The sequence below is a fragment of the Chelon labrosus genome, assembly GCF_963514085.1.
Source record: "Chelon labrosus genome assembly, chromosome: 8".
Classification (NCBI taxonomy): domain Eukaryota; kingdom Metazoa; phylum Chordata; class Actinopteri; order Mugiliformes; family Mugilidae; genus Chelon; species Chelon labrosus.
In genome coordinates this window covers 11,041,687-11,067,840 of record NC_140358.1, presented here as the reverse complement: position 1 = coordinate 11,067,840, position 26,154 = coordinate 11,041,687, and the positions used below count along the sequence as shown (strand labels likewise).

At 42.5% G+C, this 26,154-nt stretch overlaps 1 protein-coding gene across 1 annotated transcript in view; it reads right to left on the bottom strand.

Annotated features, from left to right (window-relative positions):
• The window catches only part of tsc22d3 (TSC22 domain family, member 3), a 32,293-nt gene extending 10,192 nt beyond the window's left edge, over positions 1 to 22,101 (bottom strand). Inside the window, exon 1 of the mRNA XM_084550397.1 lies at positions 21,332 to 22,101. Coding sequence (XP_084406523.1) covers positions 21,332 to 21,672 — 341 coding nt within the window. The 5' untranslated portion in view covers positions 21,673 to 22,101. The remainder of the gene's footprint in view (positions 1 to 21,331) is intronic.
• Positions 22,102 to 26,154: the final 4,053 nt, after the last annotated feature.

Sequence of the window (26,154 nt, the reverse complement as noted above, 5' to 3'; positions counted from 1 at the left end):
TACAGCATTTACAGCATTAATAATAGTTTTAAATCTAAAACATGTTTATAATATATATATCTGATTTGAAATATGGGCGTAAACTTTATTTTTATTTTTATAAAGCATTCTGTGTTTGAGCCACAACAACAGTATCCACCGGCTGACACTTTACATGTCCGGATCATGTCCTAGAACAAAAGGTTACAGAGTTCAGTGCCATCTGTCCATATTCATCTGCCTATGGTTACTTCAGTGTACAGTATACCTCAGCTGTCTGAGCTAATGTGAGTTTGAGAGTATCTGTGTCTAATTTGAGTTGACCATGGAATGCCGACACTGGGCTAGCGGGGTACTGCATCAGTGCCGTACACCAAAAGCAGTGCAAATTAGCATTGGGCCGTACACATGCAGACCTGAAGCGAATCCAACACAGGTGCAGCATGTCACCTTTAATCTGACAAACGTTTAAAATGATGCTAGTAATTAGCAGTAAATGTGCTACCTTAGTAAAATGCCTTGCCCGATTCACCTGAAAACTCACCTGTTCCGAATTGTGTGGTCCACAAAATAATGCCAGTCACTGCATCAGCACCATTCATTTTTTTCAGTGTGCATCGTTAGTAAATCCAGTTTTATTTTTAATGCCCAAATGGGGTTTGTACTTTCCCAAAGTGTTAGTCAATAAGATATGATAAGATAATCCTCTAATTTATCCCACAGTGGAGGAAAAAAATTGCAGTGCTGCAGCAGAATAATTTGGAGTAGAACCAAATGGCTACATAATGCTATCAGCTCTGAGTTGGTCATGATTTCTTCACTGAACTTGTTGAAAGTAAGTAAATACAAAGATGGTTTTGGCTCGGGTGAAAAGGGACTTTATGTAATTCAGTTGAAAACAATGGGACATATCTTTGTGACAAACACCTTGTAAAGCAACACGTACTTTTACTGATTTGTTTGAAGGCAAAACAGAATCAGACAACCAGAAGTCTTTTTTTTTCTGCTCTTTGTTACCATCTTCTTCTTGCCATACGTGCTTTCTTGTCATATGTCCGTCTCTTTTTCCTGATCTTTTTCCAGCCATGTATCTGGCTGAGCTTGCAGCTGTGTGACCCAAGTCACCAACAACTGGAACAACACTGGAGGGAACTGTGTGTGTGTGTGTGTGTGTGTGTGTGGTTTTCTCGTGCTTTCGTTTGCCTGTGCGTGAGCTGATGCGCGCAGTTGGCCACACACTTGCATACGTGCGTACTCATGCACGTCTGGCCTTGTCCGTGCGATCTGGTTTTAGCTGGATGATAGACGCCCTGCTAACTCTCACTGTCAGTGTCATCCAAACACAGAATTGTTCCCACAGACTCCAGCAGGCTCCTCCGCTGAGCACTAAAGCAAATCTTTTGTCACCTGCGAGATGACGATGGAGCAATGACTAAGTTCCCATGGATAATTTGAGATGAGTCACTGCAGGTCAGCGTGAAGGACGGGGTTTCAGCGGCTTTAGGCGGCCACACAAATAAATATCAGATGTCACTTCTTCCAATAAGACAGATATGCACAACATAGTCTACAAGTGGAACTTCAAATGATTCATGCACAGGTAACGCCTAAGAAATGACTGTTCAAAACTGAACCTAAATCCATTTATTTCCTGAGGTGTCCTGTGCTTCATGATACTATTCAAGTTTTATGATCTTGTCAGCGTTACAAATAGTACATCTGTAAAAGGTGTCAGACACGTCACTGAATCCTTGACTTCAAGCCTAAGTATGTCAAGTTGATACGAGTGAACAGGGCGGTGTTCTGCTCATTTACTCAGATAAGCCTGAGGAATTTTCATTTGCCTGCTTTCCTCTGATCTCTACAAACCAAACTTTGTACATTATTCCCTTTTGACGAGACCACAGGAATGACTCAGATCACACAAAGCGCTCTGAGGCACAAATCAAAATAAGATGATGGAGTAACGTGCAGTTGATCTACTGAGAAAATATACAGTGGTTATATGATTTGCATCTTAACAAAAACCAGGGTGAGATGTTAAGTATACAGAGGAGACAATAAAACCCATTCAAAAGCCAAAATGCTTTCTAGAAGTAACATTAAAATATCTTATTAGACTTTAACCAAACATGCAGTGAAATGTAGGTGTTCCAGACCGTTCCGGGTGAGAAGCACTTCTCATTTGAATTGGGTGTACTCTGCAGATCTTTAACGGTCACCGCAGTGCTCTCACCCCTTGTTTGGGCTTTAACCTGAGCCTTCACTGCTGAAAACTCTGATTGATTGCTGCAGGCACTGAATCCGTGCAGTAGGACATCAAGCCACGGCGTGTTCATATGTAAATATGTCCATAAATTTAGCCAAGCTTTACAGTCGCATTAAAAGCGTTCACTGTGAAAAGCCACTTTTACTTTCCCTCAAAGGGGAACCTGATATAACTCAAAGTGCAGCTGTGAAGTGGTGCAACGGGGGGAACTCATGTATATTCAGCACCTCCTATAACTCTCTCTTTCGAATAGCACCACGGATTAAAACCATTCAACTGCAAAGCCACGGGGGCAATAGGTCTGCGCAGTCCCACAGAGGTACAGTGTGGATCACAGGCAAACAGAGAGGAGAGCTGAGGCTTGAGAGAACATGGGGTACACAATATTTCCTCAGCCTGTCTGCATGGTGAGAAACCCTACCGACAGAAGACGGCCCGAGACGGACAAGGACAGGGCCAGATGTGCAGGCCCCCATTGTACTGAAACAGAGACATAAGAAAGCACAAGAAGCCAGAACAGCATCTCCTTCAGGAGATATACTGAAATGTTTGTCCAGATATACAGTCTCTAAAAGAAATATATTCAGTCACATACATCATCGTGTGCATTTACTTACTCGTTTTTGAAGGATAAACTGATAAAGATAAATCAGTATATTTATTACATATATAGTATTTTGGTATATGTGCATTTGCACAGCTGGCAATTTCATGGTTTATTTGTACTTCTTCCCTTTATCTCTGTAACTGCATGCCTGAATCATCCAAGATTGTTGCAGAGCAGACTGTAATTAACCCATACGGGCAGTTTGTAACAGTGCTATACTGTATATATGTTACTGCACAGGCAGTTTATTTAAGGCTGACTCAACTGTGGCGATGCCTGCATGGCTATTGATTAACTAAGAATCCTTGCAATGACTCCTCTCTGCTGTGCTATTGAACTAATGTCCTGTGCAAGCCATTTTAAAAGCTGGTAAACTGCGCTCAGCCCGTATCCTTGAAAACAGAACCAGTCTTTCAAGAGAAAAAAACACTCATGCCAGGTTTCACGTCATCATTTTGCATTTCAAGTGCCTCTTAAATTCTCCACACAACCTCACATATTCAAGTCTTGTTTCTCACGTCTGATATCAGCTCTGCAGGATTTGTGCGGTAACACAGGAGTGCTAGTTCAGGATGTGACTCAAGCAAAGGAAGGATCTGCATCGACTCTGATGTATGATCCAAATATACCGGGAACATGGTGATATCCAGCTCCGTGTAACGACGGGCTGAGAGATTGTTTTGGGAGCTTACAGGAACCCCAGCCTATCCTGCTCTCAGAAAGCCCGAAGGCCGGCCCCTCAGACAGTGACGTGAGTCTTGTAAGCTTCACTCACGGGTCATGAGAGTTTTTTCCTCCTTCTGGTCACGGTACATTTGTAGGTGTGCAGCACGGTTGGGAGAAACAGATAAGACGTTGGCTTCAGGGTATTTGGTGCCATTGTGTAATCAAAACTACTGTATTGTGAGGTGATAATTTGACACGTCACAACCATCAGTGCGGTTTTCGTTCCGCTTTGAGCTACTGACTGCTGAACGCGACCGAGGAGAGTTGTTGTTGTTGAATACAACAGTAACGACGTCACTACTTTGCAACTTGCAAAACCAAAATGGTTTTTGATATATGAAAAAATAGCTGTGAGGTTGGGCCACATTTTATTTTATTTTATTTGCAGCTTCATAATGAAACTGTGGTGAGTATTCACCTAAAACCAGCCACTTTAATTTCAGTGTTATTTTCAATAATGTCTCTTAAAGGTGCAGGTGACTGCCTGACATGTCTAAGCTCTCTTCCAAGAAACAAACAGGAAATACTTGCACTGGAAGCCACTCTTGAACTTGGAGTCAGTCGGAGTACACAAGACAAATTGCCTGTCTGAGATGTCATTTTCCTGGTCTCGAGGCTGCACCGTAGCGTGAGTAAACATTTGCCATCTCAGTCACTGCATAAAGGCTCAGGTAAACAATGCAGGCTAAATTGACCTCACTCCAGCGTGTACCCGACGGGTCCAAAGTTCACTCAAGAAACAACACAACACTATTGTGACTGGCTCGCACGCACAGCGTACAGGTACACTCGGTGGTCATACTCCAGTGCAAGTACAGCTGTGCATTCAAGCATGGATGCCAACAAAACTGAGAGATACCTAACTATGCATGCAAAAAGGACAAATGTGCACGAACACACGTAAGACAAGCACACACAGTAATGAACACTCATGTGCACACATATTTTAGCTAACGGATTTGTGCAGGAAAAGCTCTTGGTCTCTATCTGGACATGCACATTTATAATGTTTGGAAGGCAGCCTCTCAAATTCTGAAAATGTGACTCTGAAATGGAGAGATCTTAACCAGCATGGCACCTTTCTTAGCGCTGAGCCCTTTCTACACTGGATTAAACACACCTTAAAAAGAGCTGCTCTTGAGATACAAGGATTACGAATGCTAGAAGTGGAGATCGTGCAAAAATGTCACACTCAGCTCTGAAAATGTCATGCCATAGCATCAAAGTAAAAAAAAAAAAAAAAAAAAAACATTTAAAAAGTGCACGATAAAAGAACAAGCTGACAGTAATGATGGCTATGCTCGAGATGCTGTTGCAAAGACCGCAAAGGCTGACGTAAAGTCTCTAATCTGATCTGGCCTGTAGACAAGAAGAAGTGCGTAAGAGCCCTTTATTGTTTTGGAGATGGACCGATTTGCCCGCCTAAGCTGTGTTTTGAGGCCAATAAGCTGTCACCTTATCTTCACACTCAAATCACAGAGTTGAAGCGCTGATGTTTCGAGCTTCCCACCAAAATGGCGGATTTTTGCAGACACAGCAAGGTGAGGGAGCGGCACGGGGGAAACGGTGATCTATAAAATGCTTGGCCTACGCACGGTGCGGCATGGATTATTAAGATGTGGAAAGCAATCAGTGGTCCAAAAAATATAGAGAGGAAGAGACTGGGAGAGGTCACTGAGGTCAAACACTCAGGCACTGTTCTCCGGAGAAGCTGTTTTTGGCTTCTGCCCTGTAACAACACAAAAGCACGTTCCACAGGACAAATGCCAGGTTTAACTAAAGCTGATGTGTGCCAGCATGTTTGCAAGAGACAGTAAAGCATTATTGCTTGCCTGCAATCAGTCAGTATGTCTTTTGTTCAGTCCACCTTCCCAAATGTGTTGCAACCGATTTCCAGTATACGGTCGATTAAATTAAAAATGCCACAGTTCTGTGAACACCAGTGATTTATACACCATAAACATGGCCCTGATCTAGCTGGCTTTCACTTGATTCAGTGCGAGACTTCTTGTCATCTTGATAGATTTCTCCTGGAGTGACTGGTTTTTAGCATCTGGCATTCTTTGTGATTACAATAAATAAACCTGTGAATCGTAAAAAAGAAATGTGTCAGTTAAGCTACACAAGCGATTTTGAGGAACTGTGTCAGGATTTGCAGAACTGAAACAAAATTGTGTATTTCACAGGTTCCCATAACTCCTGGCGCACACACACACACACACACACACACACACACCTAGCTACAAGTCAGTATCTTGGTTTTCCAGCCTATGTGACTGATTGTCATTTTCACACTGATTTAACAACTGCGGTGTTCTCTCTTGGTGAAGGCTGTAATTAAAGTCCAACCACAAAGGAGGTAACACAGCGTGGTGCCGGTGAGGTATGTGCCCACACCCACAACAAGGCAAAGTTTTAATGGGACTGTAAATACCTTTTGCATTTTTAAATATGTTTTATTATAGAGTCATATTCCTTCCTCCAATCTGGCTGATCTACTTTTGTGTCTTGTCTGCCACCTTGTGCACAGTCGTTTGTCCTGCTGTCTGCGTCATGCGGCTCTTTTACTGGGCTCGTCTCGCTCCTCCTCTCTCCTTCCACTCTGTCTGAACAGCACACCTCCTCCTCTAACAGCTATTGTCATCCTTTCACACCGTCTCTGGGCAGTAAATCCTATCTGACTGGCATGTCTCAGTACGGCCTAACCCTGACTCTGTCTCGAGATAATTATCCTGTCTCTGACCTGTCTCGTCATATTCCTACTTGTTGCTGTCTGGTACATGCTCACCTATTTCTGGCAGAGGTGAGCGAAGCTTTGCTTCGGTATACATAATGCTGAACAGCACATATGGACACAAAGCAGGAGGGGTCATGGTGAAACTGCGTCGACCTTGCGCACAATGAACTTTTAGGCATTTCTGTTTGCTTTGCAAGTGTACCATGCCTGGGCTGGGTTCCTGAATAAAGGTGGAGACACAGGGATGCTGCCCGGTCTTGTCCTTCCGTTCTGACGCAAAAAACATAATTTAAATATTTAAGAAAGGGAACTTCAATGTTACTTCTAAAATAATAACACCCATGCCGTGACTTGTTTTCTTAGACTGGATTGAAAACAGTACAGAGGCCAATTACTCACAATACTTGTTGCATCCTACAAAGGACTTACGTAAAGACACAGTAAAACAAATTTGACATGTCAGAGGATATTTAGGAAGTTCTACAAGATATGTATATTTCCTCGAAAATAAGTTGAGATAGACTGAACCACATTTTGAAGCTATATTTCCTGTATCCGCCTGGGACACTGTGTAACTGTGGGACTAGTGAATAATACCCATAATGTTTCTTGTTGTTTCCATTTCTATTGTCTCTCACCTCAGGAGAAAAATCCATAACAATGAGCGAGGCAGACACATAAATTGGTGGAATAACAAGAATCCGTGGTATCACCTTTCATCAGGGCACAGTTCCCCAGATACTATTTGTCTGCACCGCTACCGCCGGAGGACAGCCCCTCGCTTTGTATCAAAGGCTACGCAGAGAGCTACCAAACACCAAAACAGGAAAATGCAAAAATGAGGAAGAGAAAAGGAGAGAGGAGGAGAAAGAGGGAGGGAGAGGGCTTTCACAGCTGCTGTTAGGCAGTGTTTCCTCTGATAGAAGCTTTGGCAGTACTCCCAGTTCTTTAGGTAAACCGTCAAAAAAAACAACATAGTTACCTTGAGAATTGAGGGGGGGGCATGCTAATGTGTTTGCGAAAGAAAGAGTAAAACAGAGTCTTAAAATGGAAAAGACATGAAGACTCAGTGACTGATGTGTTCCTCTGCAGCCACCCATGATCTGGTGATATTGGTGATAGAACCTCCCATAGATACACTCCTGTTAAGTTCAAATTCTACTTTTGAAGCTTGTATTTAATCCAAACTACACAGATAATATCTAGGACACTTAGATTTCTGATAAAGATAAGGAACAGGAATGCCAGATCAGATCAGAGCCTCATCGGTGTTTATGACATGACACGTCCGAGAGCTTTCTCGGTAGGATGTTGTGCTGCAGTAAGAGTGCAGACATCTGCAGAACGTGTTAGCCTCTTACGCCGGGATCAGGTTGATAAGAAGAATCTAAGTCTTTAATCTGTCCCAGTGCACGTCTCATTGTGTTTGTGAAAACAGGTGCCTGTTCACAGCATCACAGCAGGCCAACATTTTTTTACAGTTACTGTACTCTATTGTTAATACCGCGACGGCCTTAGGTAACGCGGAGAAGGCCTTGACATAAATACTTTGCTTTCACACGGAAATGAAAAACCAAGTAAATGGTGTACCTATTGGAATTTAAAGCGCTCTACAGTCACAATGCCACATTTACCCATTTGTTCCCATTCACACACCAGTGCCAGACACTGGGAGGAACTTGAGGTTTAGTGTCTCGCTCAAGGAGACTTTGGCGTGCGGTCCACGTGCTAGGGATCGAAACCCATCATAAATTCATTATCAAGGGTATCTACAAGAGCACTGTAACATTGTTATTTTATTACACACGTCTTAAAATTAAATTTAAAAAGAGAAAAAACGCAAAAAATCCACAAAACATAGACTTAGAATTCTATCCCTCTGTCCCAAATGAACCACTGCATTTGTCTCCATCTGTTTGCCAGTTAAGATGCCACGTTGAGAAGAAAATAAAAGACTCTCAAAAAGACATGCCCCGGGAGAGGTGCTTAGTGAGCCTTTTCGGTGCGATGGCCTAGATATTATTGCCACTTAATGTTGCAAGAGAAACAAAACACTCACGGGACAAGTACTGCCTTGTCTGAATCTGATATCTCCGTCTAGAAAGCGTATTTGAATATGAATAGCAGGAAGTATCTTGCCTGTTGTTCGTTTTTTTTTTTCTTTTATACCCCCCATTGCTGGCTGTCATAGAATAACATTTTTTATTTCTTTTTTATCAGGGTGTTTCTCTGAATTTCCCACTGATACGAGCTACAATAGCATCCTTTCCCTCCGGACTCCTAGGAAGTGGGACTGTGAACAAAAAGAGCACGAGAAAAACACCCCTCGCTCGAACTGCTCGGTGGATCAGCTGACAACGCGTTCGTTCAAACCGACGAGTCTCCTGACGAAATCGTGGAAAAAAAGCTTGGAAAGACTGCCTGTGTTTTGCCAACATTTTCACACTGTTGTGACTGTTTTCTGTTTGTTATGTAACCTCTGCTGGGAACAGGACGCTGTCTTGGAATGGAGAGCGGCGCCTGACCATTATACAGATTATTAATGGTTGGAGTGTCAGGACATTCACCTATAGGCAACCCCCAGGCACACACACAGTGGCTGCAGGCTGGAGTGGAGATGGCAGTTTAATTTCTGTTTCAGATTTTGTTCCTTTTACAAATGCATAACTGCATAAATGCATAAGTATTAATGAAAATTCTAAAACATGGTCTAAAGCATCATGTTACAGCTGCTATTTCTTGTACATTTGTAACCTGCACCAGTTATTTTTGCTTTACATTCTGGCCCAAGAATTTGAACATCTCTTCACCGTTCAAGGCAAAAACAAAAACACATATTTGTGTGTTTTTTCTATGTGTGCTCCTTCCCTCCCACACCCTGACCTGCCTTGTTAGAGCAGCCCGCAGCAAAGCAATCCTTAAATTATGCTAAACAAGCCCAAGGGTGACAGATCGGTAAAAAAAAAACGTTAAGGTCAGGCAGAGCAGGCGTTTGGAACCGATGGATGGAAATGTGTACGGGAAAGGGGGGAAAAGAGCCATGCGCCACCCAGATTCCTATAATTTCCTGTCAAATTCGACTTTACCGGCATAGAAAATTAGCGCCAACAGAAAACAGAAATTAAAAACACGACGTCCTTTTTAAAAAACGGCGACCCTTTGGAATCAATTTAATCAGACCTGCTAGAAGCTAAATTCTCTCGACATGTTTAGGGTGACCTTTCCTGAACACCGAGCAAACTTTAAAGTTGAAGCGGAGGACAACTGTCAGTCTTCCTCTTTCCCCCGAGCCCATCCGCTGCAAAAGTCGCCCTTACTGACGCAAGGAAACCTCCTGGCCCCAACCCACTTCCACGCCGTCAGCTCACAAGTAAAGAAAGGTTGTGACCTCAAGTGTTACATAAATCCCCCTTTTCTCTCTCTCTCTTTTTCTCTGCCAGGACATTGCAGCCTTCACTTCCCCTTATATGACACCTTGCATTCAGGCTGGTAATAAATAGGTCTTTGTGTGCACTGCAGATCCCCAAAAGACTTGTCAGGGGTGCAGATGGCAGCCTGGAAGGAACAAGTGTGTATGAGGTGTGCACTAGTACGTGCAAGGGGGGAGATAATTGGGTGGAACCGATGAAGAAAGGGAGGGAGAGAGATGCTGAAAGCGGTGTTCCTCCCAGTTCCGCACTGTCTTGGCATTGCCCATGCTGTTTTTTAAACCCTCGATTCATTTTCTTTTTCAGAGGACTGGTGTTTAGCCTAATCCCAGACAGTGTAAACAACACAGCATGCAAACACAATGATAAATCCGTGACTCACTGGTCTCCATGACAGCATACTGGAAGGAATGCAAAAAGAGGTTATTTAATGTCTGCTGCTAATTGCCCCTTATGATGGCACAGTAAGACAGCAAGAGAACGAGGTTCAGTGCTCCACCAGATACGGCCGTATCCCCGCGGCACGACTGCCCCTTTAAAAACACAGTGGCACAAAGGCAGAAGTGAGGCCTTGGACAGGATGCATCTTGTTATTTTCGCTCGTTTGAGTTTGCTTGTGGCTCAGTCTCTTTCTCTCCGCTGGGGAACAGCCAGAAACAATCTCAGACTCACTGAAACTTGGCACATACGTCCATTTTTCTCCTTGCTCTGTCACAGTCTCCTGTCTGCCAGAAAGGCATCCAGAGAGAGAGAAAAAAAGGTCTTGGCAGAGCAGGTCAACCTTTTCATTCCAGTACTGGGGGCTGGCAGCGGGCCCAAACTGGTCCAGAGTCGGGCGTGCTTCTGCTTCCTTCAGTCAAATTTGTAGTGAGAAAAATGTACTTTTCAAGCACCGCGCGTGTGTCCAAGCAAAAGGTTCATAATCAGTTTTGTTTTGTCAAAGTCTGTGACTCACTGTGATAACTGCATTGGCATCATGGGAAAAAAAACAACAGGTACATTGTGTGACTTCTGCTGAATGACATTTCTTTCTTTCATTTGTTGTTTTTTCGATTCTTTCTTTCAGTTTAATTGTCCTCCTTGCAGTTATAATTCATTTTTGGGAAACCTCTCCATTTGTTTTACTTTCTTTCTCTCTTTCTTTCTTTTTCACAAAGCCTCTTTTCAGTTGCACGAACACTTGAAGCCAGAGAGTTTTCGGAAATTTGGAAGCACCAGTAACAAACAGGAAACCATATTCATTATAGCATAGTCAGAGCTTGATGGTTCATGGGGATTTGCTAGCCGTTTTGTTGATCATGTGTGCTTGTAAACTTAATTCAGAGTGTCAGTTATATTTTATCCTGGGTCTGCCAAGCTCTGCTGTTGCCCTTCCCGGAATAGCAAAGCTTTCTTGACTTAGTAAAGAGGTTTATTGCATACTTGAGTGCAACTGATGAAACCAACACATTACAACAAAGAGGGAGCATGTTGCCCAACTTATCCTCCACTTACGTTTTTCCAGCTCAACAGACGTGTGAAGTGTTTATTTTTGATTCTTATCCTCTCAGTGTTATGCCAAAGCTTAATTTAATGATGTAATTAAAGATGACAAGAGTTCCCAGACACGCAGGGGTGCTGTTGAGATGACACAACTTTAAAATGAAGGCAAACACATCAGTAGCCTTTAACTGAAATCAATTAAAACACGTATGAAAGATATGTTCGTGCGATGGGAAGCAGGTGTCAGCAACTCCGAAACCCGTGGAACATAATTCCTTAACATGTCAAAACATCATAACGCTTATTTAACGGAGTGGTGGTTGACTCAATTTGAAATGATCTCTGTGATTATGTTTTTTAAATGTTTCTTAATACTGAACTCATTATAGCTGCGCCCACTGCATGACATAAGAACCATGTTTGGGAAGCTCTGAAAGTACACCTCCACCCCAAGAGCTCTAAATTGTTTACTCGAGAACACAGAGGTTCAGTCAGAAAAGGAAAAACACAGCATGTTGCCAAACTGCAAATGTCCAGTAACTTCAAAAATAGAACATGTGATTGGTACTGGTGCGGTAACCTTTTCCGCGTCCTCAAAGCGATGGCTTCACGACCTGCTGAAGTTCTGAGAAGTAATTGCTCTCATTCCCAGTGAGTCTAGGAGCACTTCTCAGTAATGAATTGCAGCAACACCCTTGCTCAAATATGTCCAGCTTCATGCATTGCGGGGTAAAAGGCATCGTAAGAGTTTGTGTAAGCATGGATGTTTTTTTTTTCAAAGGTTGTGCATATTATTCATGTGAGCTGAGGAAAGGTGAGTTCAGATGTTCATAATAATTTTACACCTTGACAATTTGTGCCTGAGAGTGCCCTCAGGATACATCATGTACCCGACCTGTGTGTGAATAGCACCCAGGGAGAATAATGATAGGCCTGCTGCACAAAAGCACTGTGTGGCTGCATTGTGTTAAAAAAAATAAACTGACTGAGTGTGGGATAACAACACTTGAGATTATGAAAGAGTCCTCCATGAGAGAAACAGGAGGAACCATCAGAAATTCCAGTTCGTTTAAAACCGGGCTAAAAAAGTGAAAGTGTACCAGAGGTTTCACACAAATTATTCCAGTTTAGATTAGGGACATTCTCCAGCTTTTATACACACATTATATGCAGGCAGCACAAATACTTGTTCCCCACAGATCTGGCGTAAGGGCACAATATGCTTGTTTCCACTCCACATCAACTGATCCTCATTTCAGCCAGACTTTTTACTGAGCCCTCGGTAGCCCTTGGCCCCCGGGTGGGTTACCACATTTTCACTTCTCATGCAGAGTAAGAAAAAGAGTGGGATTCCCATGCTAATAAAAAAAAAAAAAAAACACGTATTGAAAGTTTTACTGCCTCCCAGCCTGCAGCTTGTGCTTCTCAGTCTGGGTGGTATCAAGTCTAGTAGCCCAGCCTTTCAGCATCACCTCCGTCTGCATTATGAGCTCCACCGGTATCGCTGACTAACACGTCCGACGGCGCGTTATCATATCTGTGCTGTGATCTGATGAAAAGAGCAAGCCACAGTGCCCCACCCCTAATTGTGACCATTGTAGTGGCTACCGTCTAATGTCTATTTTAATCGCCTCATTATTATTCCATTGACTGTTTGTGATACTGTTACTCACTCTTGAGTGCAGGGCTGCGTGTGCGTGATGACAAGTGTTGACAGGCTTCCTTATTATCTAATTAGGCGCCACAGTCATGCTCCAAACAGATAAGGCAGTGAGCGAAAACCACGGTCACTCCGCCTCACCCCTCCCTGCGCACTTACATAATTCCAAAGTATGCCAGCTAAGTAAAGATGGAAAATAAGAGCGCAAAGACCGAAAAGTCAGAGAGGAAAAAACAAGGACAGAGAGAGAGTGAGCGGGGGGAAAGATGTGGCGAATAAAAGAGGGAAGAACAAAGACAGTTACGCAAACTTGAGGGATGATAAAAGAAAGGCTTTTAATGGATGGGCGGTACTTGTTCCCTCTTTTGAAGCATTTGTGGAATCATTCCTTTTTTTTTTATGAACTCTTCCCTTTTCTTTTTTTCTTGTTGAAATATTTCAAAATGTGCGCTTAATCCGGAGCAATTGTACCTGCGCTCGCAAGAGTACAGACACTTGTCATTGCTTTGGCTTTGTGTGCATTATGTATGAAGTTCCTGAAGGCATTCTTTGCCATTTGTTAAGATGTGTTTATGCGGTACAGTTAAGCCTCATGTGCCTCAGAGCAAAGAGTTTTCAAAAGAAACCACAGCATTCTCTATATATTTCTTTCTACAAATGTGCCTTAGATGTTGGGCATCTGTGATTTATAACGTCAACATTATGTAAGCATTATTACATTTTATTTTAGGGTTTTTGCACAAACAGTCCAGTAAATCATATGTGCTAAGAACTTAATGTAGCCATTTCGTAACTTATGACAGTGGTGTTGTCATTTTCAAAGACATTTTCCATCCTTGCCACGGTGCGCTCTCATGGAATGATTAAAAAACTCGAAAGTCTGCAGGGTAGGTATTAAATAAACAGCCGTTATATAAGAAATAATGCGGAGAAAAGTCAGTCAGTTTGAGAAAGAACCGTCGTCGAGGTGAGCAGAGACGCAGGGAAAGGGGAAAATGATCAACCAGACTGCTGGACTTGTGAACAAACAGCTGTTGGCAGTTTAGTCGTAACACGTGCCAAACTACACAGTGCACAGTCGAGTGCCTTCGCTGTTTTTGTTGACAAAGTGGTGCATTCATGTAGTAGTCCACCTAGCTAGAATGCTTTAGTCAGATTTGTGGTTTTCAGGGAGCAGAGTCCGTCCAGTCAGAACTACAGTATCTGTGGGTGGATCTCCTGCTAATCATGGACAAACACTAAACAATTGTTAAGGTGAAAAAAAAATGGTTAAAATGAAGGAAATTGAAATCAGTTTTGAAGTAAAAATAGATAAATAAATAAAAAAGAATAAATAAATTACATTTTGAAGACCCTTTTCATTTTGATACTATCCTGCAGCTTGTGAAATTCTTAATCTTCTTACAGTATTTTACCCCTGTTCCAGAACTACAGCATGTTACCAGCATGCACGATGTCAGACAGAGCCAAAACTAGAAGTAACCGCGAGTGCAGGTTGGCGTAGACTTCAGACTGGATAACATCCTGCTCTTAATACAATATGGCGCGATAAAAAAGATTGGAAATAGAGCCCAAACCTCCAGGAAAAGTGCAGAGCAGTGCAGTGCATTTTGACACCGTGGAAACATACAATTTTCCAGCGTTCGCCACCTTGCCGTCTGATATTCAGTTCTCCCTAACACATCCAGAACGCAGTGTTTGCTCAGGCCTGTGGAACCTGGTCAATGAAAGCAGACTCAGCTTTTCAAGCATTCCAACCAGCAACTATAAAATAAGTAGACGTGGACATTTCCAAATCACTCAGACTAACGCGTTTCTTTTTCCTGTGCAGTATTTATTCTCATGAGACGTGTGTCACGAGTCCCTTCCCATAATTCTTAAAGAGTTTCCAGCACGGTCTGATATTGCGGATTTGACTTGGATGACAGCGTTACTTATGGATATCAAATCCACCTGCGGTACATACTGTCGCCGCTCTCTCTGTCAGACAGGACAAAAGAGCTTAGCCAGATTGTGCTGCGGTGATGTGTCAACAACAGCATAATGCTATGGGTCACCTCTGTGCACTGTACTCTGCAAGCGTGCTCGTGTGTGCTTGTGTTGTTGGAGTGCCTTAGGTCTTTAGCACAGTGGAAAATCTGAAGCAACCATTTAGAGAGCTGCCTCAGGTCACTAGCTTGTTGAAGAGCCTATACTCATTCAGCCAGTGACCGTCATACAGGAATTATACCTAAGGAACTTAAGGTCAATGCTGACTAGCATGCACATAAGACTAAACAATGTATTTCATAACTAATTTGCAATATATGTTTCACATACTGTATACGATCACAATCTTTGTGATTCATTGTTTTGTTTCAACAGTGTAATTTTCCCACAAAAAATATTAAAGCTACATGTTTTTTTTTATGTATATTTTAAGGACATATCTAGTAACTGCTGAATGTTTTCTTTTTTTTAATCTGTAATGATGTTGTTGTAGCTTCTGATAAATGCTATGACAAAAAAATATTGTTGTGCTAGAAACGGGAAGAGAGGTGAAATAGAGAGGAAGATTTGTAGCAATTGAAACAAAATGTTCAGAGTAGCGATATAGTAACAGTAATCTGATACCCGTGATATGTTGGTGAGGTTGCTAGGGGCAACAGAACAGGGAACCACTGCAGTGTTGGTAAAGAAAGGGCTGTATAGCAGACGTTGCATCAACCTGCGGTACAGGGTGTGTCTGAAGATCTCTGAGTTGAGACACACTGATCTCTGTGTGAATGAGAGCGTGGCGCTTCATTGTGTGCGTTTTGGAAGGTAAATGTATTCGTGCTAAACTGCGTGTGTCACTGCACAAAGAGTAGACAGTAGTGGTGTCTAGTCCCGTAAGAACTGAAGAGAATTCACATACTTCTAACAAAACAAAAACTGACGTAAACCTGCGCACCAACCATCCGGAGGTGGTTCAAGGCGTTTTTTTTGGCGTAGCATCAAGGGCAGCCAATTTACACAGTGCCAGCACAACAAGGCAGTAAGTCGAGGGGTCCATTAAAAAGCCATTATTGTTTTTCCTTCTTTAACCTGGTCCCTCAGTAATAAAACCAAGCACAGGGTTTAATTTGTGGTGTAAACACACCAACTATACTGCATTCCAACATGTGTTCCAGAATCCAGTGCTTTATAATTTTGTGAAATAACCCTTTGCTCCGAGAATGTCTCTTTTCAACACAGAAGTGGTCGAAGCCTGTGTTATTGAGGAAACTCATAAAAATGGCCGTAAAACAAACACTTTTCATGGCCTTTTACTTCCTCTCTTCACTGAGGAATGACTTCCTGCAGCTATAGAAAAATGTCGTGACTTCTACCACAGACAACTGCAGTCTGCCTATATCTTACTTCCACTAAACGTCAACAGCCTGCTATTTTTAGCATGTCCAGACTATGTTTTGTCTTAGCTCCAACCCCCTGTCTGTCAGCCTACCTCTGACTCTGCTCTGCCTGCTCTCCCCCCCTCTCTCCCCCTCTCCCGTGACATGGCTCAGACCTCGCGTCTGAGGCCTTTGTTGTTTGGGATTGGTTCCTAAGACTTGCCTGGCCATGAATCTGTTCTTCCACCCTGACATCCTTCCCTTTGCATTTGTGCCAATAACCCCTGTAACTTGTTTGCATCCATCTCCTTTTGCTAGCTGCAGTTTGTGACGTTATAACCCTCTATGGTCTTCTTTTTCCTTTTAAAAGGAGGACACCAGTTTGTTCTGTGTTTTCTTTTGTTACACAAGAGCATGAATTCATATTCATCTGTCATCAGGGACGACGTGTTTGACATTTCTAAGTCTTTTATGTGGGCAGTTAGCATTACTTCTGCGTGTGTTGTGCTCTCTCTCTGCATGACTTCAGACTACACTGCTTTCTCAAATGTGATTCCTCTCTAAACCCACACATATATTAAAAATCAATTAATGTATTGACAGTAAAGCATCATGGCTGTAAAGCAATTATACACAGTAAAACATACAGAGTCAAGGTTGAAACAGGGTGCACTATGATCCCTGTGTGACTTCTCCAAAAGCGTGTATCACCTTCCATGCAAATCATTAGCCTTCTGCACTGTACCTCTCACTGATAAGATGGAATGTTTCAGGTGTGACCTGCATGCAAATGAACAAAACAGGTCATACTGTGGACACACCCAGGATTAAGAAGCAACTTGTTGGCTGAGATGAAATCTTTTACCTTCCATTTCCATAGACACATCTTAGTCTGGGGAATGCTAAGGACTTATAAATGTACATTTGTATGGATTCCTGGAGGGATTACACGTGGCCCAGACACTTTCCACAACCGCCACAGTGGGTCACCAAATATAAACCACAAAGTAGGTTTGCTACAAGAAGTCAAAAACTTTGACTTCTTGTAGCAAACCTACTTTGTGGTTTATATTTGGAACAGAGAGTGGCACTTTAAAGGCCAGCAGGGTGTCTGACACAGCTGGATCCTGTCTCCACTCCATCGTGAGAGGGATAGGTTCTGTTCAGTGGTCAGCTGGATCCAAGCCAACGGCCAGTGGTCACCCCAGCCCAAAGCAAGAAACTTTACCCACTGTAACTAGATCTAGGTTACCAGAGCAACAACGTGTCAGAAGGATAACTAGTTATGTCAGAGCAGAAAACTACTCTTGAACTCTTCTTTTGCTGCCTTTTTGTACAGTTAATTATACAAACCACAAAGTTAGCATCTGTAAGCCTCACCTACAATCCTGTCCTATCGACAGACCTTCATTCATCTTAGCTAGACAAAAAGTCAGTCGTTTCCATCCACGCTGGAAAATTCTTCCTCTTTTTCAGTCAACAGACCGGAACCGAGAGAGTTATTCTATCCTGACACACGCGATGGCTACACTGGTCTAGCAGCTTACTGTCATTTTAAACACAGCAGCAGCAGTAACCCTCTAATGTGTTATCCAAAAAGCGTTTAAAAATGTATTTGAGGTGTAATGTATTTTAAGTTTTTATTCCTTACAGCTATGGTTATGAACATGAAACACTGCATACCTCTGTGCTACCTCAGCTTTAATAGACAGACAGTTGTTTTCTTAAGTCTTTGTCCTAGGGTTGCATAATTCTTTTTTGCAGAGAAAACTTCTTTTATGCGGTCTTTGACGCGCTGACATCTTTTGTTCTTCAGCTGATTTGGAGGCTCTTTCGCCCCTTTGTGTTTTGACTGCTTACCGCCTGACCGACTGTCTGGTCACAGACCCAAACTCCTGTGATAAATGTTGTGTCATCGCTGCAGGCTCTTCACCCCTCTTCACCCTGGCATTTGATGGCGTTTAGTGGCTGCTAAGTACTGACTGACTGCCTGTGGTGAAAGTGGGCAAGAATACCTTTCTGATTCCAGTCAACTGTAGCCTCCTAAGGCTCAAAGTAAATCATCACGTTTCCCCTGTTTTTATCCTGTGGATATCACATATCCTGCCCTTTTTGGCATTCTGACTTTGTCTCAAACACCAGACTAGACTTATGACTTCAAATTCTCCTCTCAGCACATTTCTGTGACCCTTAAATCATTTACTTTTTTTTCTGCTGCCATTGCCTCATACTGACATTCAACAAGTCCAAAAAGATTCCCTGGCATGCTTCCTCAGGCTACGCTGAACATTTTATTCTGTTAACAAGTGGCAAATGAGAATGATAGCTGCTGTGCAGATTGACCACCCAGGGTGAGGTCACTGTATAAACCGCAACCAGGCTTTTAACAGAAGCCAAGCCTTCTCAAAAGGAATGCCTAAAAAATGCATGAACCTCTGCAAAATTCAGCTCAGCAAGGCAGCTTTCTTGTTTCATCTGACAGGATTAGACTCCAAGTACATGTGTGAATGCATGAGTGCATTTGTGTTTCTGCATGAACAAATGCACGGGTACACGCTTGAAATCAGTGTTTTAATCTGGGGGAGAAAGCCTGTCCACGAAAGGCCACATGATCCATGTCTGTGATTCCCTCTCGAGAAGGAAAGGTTCAGGAACAAAGTGTTCTGGCTCTGTTTGTCAGGCAAACAGTTGAGCTGGCACAGACTGACGCATGGTCGTACTGGCCAACAGCAGAGGTAAACACTTTGCCTCTAAGCCCGAAATGTCAAACATATATAGGCATTATATCCTAATTTTACTCCACTCATCTACATTTTAGATGTATAAGAGAACATAAACCTCAAATGTAGATGAATATATAGATACGTAGATCAAGATTTTATACTTAATTATTTTCTAATATTAGCATTGATGTGTCACATATATACACAAGTAGTTTAATAAACCAGTGAATAGCTGCATGAAGCCACATTATAGTCTGAATAGCAAGGTAGAAACTTGTGCAACACTTTTAACAAAACCCTGTCAGCAGGCATTATTCAAGGTATGATAGTGTAAACAGTGAATGCAGCGAACAATAAATCATCTGTGCTTACATCCAAGTAGTCTAGGGGTATGTTGAAAGTATTACCCAGAATTAAAACACACATTTTTTGGAAGAGCTCACACCCTAACTATCATAAATAAATCAAGAACAGACAGTTCACTCAGTTCATCTGTTGCCTTATACTGCTCCACTGTGAGAACAATACTAGAAGCTGGAGCGATATTTCCTAAAATGGTGTCAAATTATTGATAATTTAAGCAACTGTTACGTAACGTGAATGTTGAAATTCTTCAGATAGGCTATATTTTATATCTTATTTAGACAGAAGTCTTGTTGTGTAGTTTGGGACTGATTTTAGAGCCAAAAGATACAAAATCGTGTTTTCTAAGCATTGCTGTCATTAACCCCATCACTGGCAGAGCACAGTAAATGATTTTCCTTCTATTATAATGTCTGTACATGTAGTATCACAGCACGAGATAAGACCAGTGTTATGGCATTTAGGAAAGTAAAAACAGGTTAAAGTTTAACTTATGGTAATATTTTGTGGCATAGCCTACTGGCTTCTGGAGAAGTTTGATAACATTTTGATAAGGCTTCTTGGCCACGGAACATTACTGATATAAAAATGATAAGTCAGCTGGTGATAATAACATTACCCTTAACATTCATCAGGACACACATTTACAGAGATATTGTACTATATACGGTAAAAACCTATGTTAGTGTTTTCAATATGCATTAATAAAACTTTGGGGGGGCTTTTTGGGCTTTTTTACACCGGTACATGGAAAATAGCACCCATCGTCATTATGTTTTTGGTCTCCTTACCATAACGTGAATGGAATAAGAGCAGCAAGTATTTCATGATTGGGGTTAAGAAAAATAAATTTGGTCAGAATCAGTCAATGGCGTAGAAAAGAAAAGCCAATGCGTGATAAAGAACATAAACAAACAAGTAAGAGTAAAGACAAAGGTCAGATTGATTCAAGATTCTGTCTGTACGCGACCATAAACGCAAAAGAAACCGCTCTTTTCGTCAGGTTCTTATCATGTGCCGTACGTACGTGTGACATATATGTCATGATCCTTTAAGACATATCTCTGTTTTACTGACACAAATGACGGCAGCATCACTGTATAGTACACGCAAAGGTGGATTTTACGGTGATATTAACAGGTTAATGATACTTTAGCGTTCCCTTTTCCGATAACTGGGCGGACCGTATGCAGTTACATATGTCTGGCTTGGGTTCAGTGGTTCAGCAGCAGTCAAAACCGTAGCTGCCTGGAGAGATAGTAACTGTGAATTTGAGGCTGAAGTCATTTGACAGTAGCTGCCAAACAAACTATCTAATTGGGAGCAACTCTGTGGCAGGACATTCTCCACCTTGCAAACACTGCGAGGTAAGCTGCCAAATGCTGTTTTATAAACACTTTTTGGCAGAGATGGAGAAGGAGTCAAGCCAGTTTTAATTGACCTTTGCAATAAAGGATCATTTTAATTGAATCAATGTGATAAAAAATGTTGTGAATGTTTTCGAATAAGCGTGTTTTTGTAAGGGATTCTTTTATGGGTTCAGTTTTGTTTTCTCCACATAGTGTTTTGCTGTTTTGAAGTAAAACTCTTAGTACTCCAGTCATCAGGCATAGACAAAAGACTCAAATTAAATTAAACCTGACGATCAGTCATTAAATTCCAGTCATAGGGTATAGAGAAAATGTTTCTATATACCTATTTTGTTGAATTCATGAGGTGACTTCAAACACGGAACACACCCTTCCTAGCCTATACTTAATCCCTGACTGTAAATACTCATGTCAGCATTTTTAGAAGAAGTGCTGATCCAAAAAAAAAACTGATTAGTCTCCCTTTACCATCTGGTACATTTAAACAAGACGTGTCCCTTGTATTCTGATTTAATTGGACACACGTATCCAAAGGTGGACTTTGGATGCATCCAAAGACAAACATTTAGTTTCATATTCTAATCACAGAGATTAGATTTAGGTTATAAAAAGTGATAAGGGATGACTGACATACCTGTGAAAGAAGAGCAATATTGACAGCATGGTCTGGTCAATGTTGCTGCTGCAGATCCCCTCGTTGAGCAGGAAGCAGGGGTCCCTCACCACCGACTCCAGGGAGTCTTGCCTCATGATGTTGTTCAGTTTGTCCGTGTTCAGGTTCTGGTACATCAGCTGGTTGCGTAGCTGTCGGAAGTGATTTACACTTGGGCTGGTGGGGCTTCCTGGCAGGCCCCCTGTAGGAGCCAGGCCCTGAGCTGGACTGCTGGATAGGGAATCATCAGAGCCATTGGCCAGGTCCAGGCAGCAACTGCAACAGTCCAGGCCGATGGGCGACCGGCAGTCATCATCTGACATCTTGGACGGCAGGTGCAGGAATTCAGTAGTTGATGGCTGAGAATGAGGTGTGTAAATAAAGTGAAACGATACAACTGTCAGAACAGGGTGTGCTTCTCAGCTCTCACAGAGACAAGGCTAGGCAGCCAGGACCAGTCTAATGCACGGTCCTGTCTCCACTCCGGGGCCAGGACGCCTAAATGGCAGGTTGAGTTCCTCCCTGAGAAGTGCAGTCACGCTGGGCCACTCAGTCAGCTTCTGTCCCTGAGTTTCCCCTCCTGTGGCTCTGCTGCGTTTAGCCTTTTGTTCGGGGCCGACGCTGCTGCTATGTGTTGCCACTGTGGCAGGAGAAAGAATGAACGAAGCACGCACGCACCCGCATATACACACTCACTCACACCGATTCAGCAGGAGTCCGCTTGAAAGCAAAACCCAGAAGCTGCTTGCTGCTTATCACTTTTTTCCCTGGAGTTTTTTTTCTCTGGGTGGCGTGCCTAGAGACAGAGGGAGGGAGGAAGGGAGGGAAGGAGGCAGAGAGGGTGGGGAAACCCCTGTGATTGGTAAGAAGCATCACCGGTTACAGGCGCTGGGCCCTCCTCTTTTCTCTTTCAGCTTAGCCATGCGCGCATTAACGGTAGGAAAGGGAAACAGACAGAGAGAGAACGAACAATCAGAGCATGCTTGAAACATGTGCAGCTGTGCCAGCTCCACCCTGCCATGCTGACAGCACAAGGAGTGGTTGAGTGAGGGAGGCTGCCGGAACACACAGAAAGCCATGATAACACGTCTCTCTTGCTAATTTGAGAAAAGACGATTCGAGAAATGAACTCAACTAGTGTGTCCAGTTAATCTGAGCTGCCTGCACTGCGTTTCACATGCTTAAATGTTTCTTTGTTGAGTGTGCATTTATTCACTTTCCCTGTCTCTGTTAAATGAGTTATTATAGTTTTAATAGTCGCACATGCTTTTTTATTATAGTGAAATGTATTTAGGGATTTTCTTGTGTGAGCTGAATGAATAGGCATGAGCAATTATTCATTTATTCACACATCATTTTGCTTGTTATGACTGTTTTTGTGTCTGTGTGGATTTCTTGTGGGTGTGTTTGTTTAATCCCAAAGTCTAAACACATACAGCTGAAGTGGATTAGGCACTACAAAATCCTTGATGCTTTTGATGATATTTGTTGGACCTCACTTCTTGACCTGTGTGAACCGCTATAGTCCTCGGCCCCCGTGCAACAAAAGAAAGCAACTAATGGAAGGCAATGCACGTGAAGAGCAATGTGAACATACTGTTTTTTTACCAAGTGAAGTTACAATAAATACATAATGCATGAGAATGTCGCTGTGCAAGTCCACGATTGTGTTTGTGTCAGTGAAAGTGGGGGACTATGTTCTTTCAACTTGCATAGTAAACATAAACATTATCTTATCAGGCCTCCTGTGTGTTTGATTACGTTTTCGTCGATTTCCATATCTGTTTCCAAATAGTTTTGGATTGGGCAAGCGTGTTCTGTGTTCTTGTCCTCCCAGACAAGTGTTTCACAAGAGCTGGTGAATACCAGGACAATGTCAGTGCAGCCGTGTAGACGCTCCAGGAGGATGGCAATGCAGAGGCCCTGACCTCAGCCGCGGCCCAACAAGTGTACTGCATGTGGTCTACAGATGGCTGGGCACACGTGTACACAACAACAAGATAATTACAAATAACATGTCATACTCTGAGGCGTGCTGCAGTTTCTCCTGCAGTAAAAGTGTCACACCCCCTTTTTGCTGAGTAGCACAGGGATCAATTAAGGAGAGAAAATGACTGACTATTGCTTTATTGAGTGTGTAATGATGTCCTCCGGCAGGAGTGCTGCTACCACATTGGTTGGAAGGAGGACTGGGAGTGCGACTCATTTGGGTAGAGGCTGCCATCTAGCGGTCACGTGTTGGTATAGTGGATGTTTCTGTCTTAATTTTAAATATTTCCCCCCCAATAATAATAATAATAATAATAATAATAACAAGAGAAAAAATAAACACAATTCTTTCACTTAAACTGCCCAGATTTAAATTAGTTTCCAAGAAAATTATAGTCTTAACTGACATTGGTTTAATACATCAGTGGAGCACATGCCCTGAAGCTAAGAGTTGAAATTATCATATTAATTATAGTCCATCCATCATTCATACAGTTTAACGTGTCTTCCCCCGTAAAGTTAGTCTGTCCTAATTGTGCAGGCAGGTGCAAAGCAAGCTTCTTGTAAAAAGTTAAAAGCACTAGTGATATGAATTAGAGAAGAAAAGAAAAATAAAAAAATCATGAAGCTGCAAGATAATCAGGGGACACCACCAAGGGTATTTAAAATATTCAATTAGTACAGAACCTAAATTTACAGAAGTATCGGCTAACAATGCTACAAGACCCAGTATTTATTTAGCTTCGCTTAGCATTACAGAAGAGGGAGGCAATAGCTAGCTTGGCTACGTCCAACGATAATAAATATGTAAGTAGATAAACTATCTGGTTGGTACACCTTCTTACCTTTCTGGTTCTGAATTTAATTGTGTCTTGGTGTCTAAACATTTCGGTGAATGAACACCAATATTAGCTAGTTAGCAATGTTAGTTTCTAACTTTTGCCCCAAGTTACAGTTTAGCTTACTGAAGCTAGCTAGCTAAATCCAACATTTGCCTTCAACTAACAGATTGTGCCCCTTCAGTTTACGGCGCTGGCAAAGCTGTACCCATAGAGCTCCAGGCGACACCGCCATATTGGCAGGAAAACTCTGAGGAAAAATGAATGGCGCCAGCGCTGATTTCAGGCCGTCAGAGTTTACTGTGCACTTTAAACTGATAGAAATTAACCAGTACAAGGCAAACCTCAACAGATTATATATCACGGACCCTTATCATGCCCCAGGTGTGATGTTTTTTCGAGCATCGAAACAGCCGGCGCGGACAATGTTCCTGACCTGCAGTACCCGGATATAACTACCTCATTAACTTTCCTTCGCCGAGTCACTGAAAGCAAACGTAACGCAGCTACAATAACAAGTAAGTGTCTAATCCCGAATTTCTTTCTCATTGTGAGTAGTTTTAGTGCCGAATGAGCAACATCCATTTGTAATCCACGGTAAACATTAGCTTAACTTGCCTTTATGAAAAGAAATCTCTTGGACATCGTGTTAAAAACAGGCTAAATAAACAAGACTTTACACTTGGAAAACGCTGGATTCTGTACCTGATGTAAAGTGGTCGCTACACAAGCGAAATCCGTTTCTTGAGGGATCCCACCGCTCCGTTTTCTCGTGCCTGCTTCTTACCAGTAATCCACATCTGCCATCTTGCTATAAAAGGCTTTCCCGTTTGCTTGTCCCCGACTATTCTGGCATCCTGGGGCACAACAGCTGTCTACCATTTTTGCATGTAACTGGTACAAGGACAAGTTAGTTAGTTAGTTAGTTGCTGTCAGCGAATAGTAGTTTCCTGCCAATATGGCAAAACAGTTGTGACTCATCACAGAATGGACATGGTCCTTCTGAGGGTGTCCTGTGGTGTCTGGCAACAGGATGTTGTTAGTGGGGGGCCTTTAGGGGAGGGGCCTCTGTTAATTAGGCTTTTTCCAGCGCATCCTATAGATACTTTATCAGTTTGGGATCTAGTGAATTTGGAGGCCAGGTCAACACCTTGTGCTGTTTTTCATGTTTTTTTAGTTTTTTTCCCAAACCGTTTTTGTGTGTGTGCCTGTGTCAGGCTGCATCCTGCTGGGGATGGCCGCTGCCATCGAGGAGTGTCATTGCTATGGGGTGGGGGCACCTTGTCTGTTCTAGGTGGGTGGTACATGTCTACGTAACATCCACATGAATGCCAGGTCCAAAAATTTCCCAGCAGAACTTTGCATTGTCACAAGATGGTCAATGTTATTTACTTCACCTGTCAGTGGTCATAATGTTATGCCTGATCAGTGTATGTTACTACTCTAATTAGGTCAAATGCATGAGTAGTGTATTCAGGTTGAGTGAGCAAGAAGAGGTTTAAAGTTAGTCAGACCTAGATCCTGTATGCTAGTAACACACCTGCCTACATCTTTGATATGCTGTTAGGGCCTTGGTACAGCATTGTGTGAGTCTGTGTTTGAATAGAAATGCCGCTATGCAGTTGTCGGGCGTGTGTGGGCGTGACTTGCAGGCCCTTAAGAGTACTGCTTTAGAATACTTGGCTGTTGGTGACCCCTAACACCAAACGTTGTATGAACTGATGTAAAGGAGTTGATTTATCATTGTGTAAATAGTGCAGACATTAGGTTAAACAAGCAAGTCAATGTAAGTTTAATGTAACTTTAGTTCACTGAAGCACATGCCTGAGCCGTGTCCTATTTATGCTCTGGAGAAAGAAGTTGACCTCCCGGATGGTGATTGTGTAAATCACACTCTGATCTAACTCTTTCCAAGAAAACAAATAATTGCACATCCCAAGTCCAAAAAGGACACGTGCCATAAGCAGTCCATGTAAT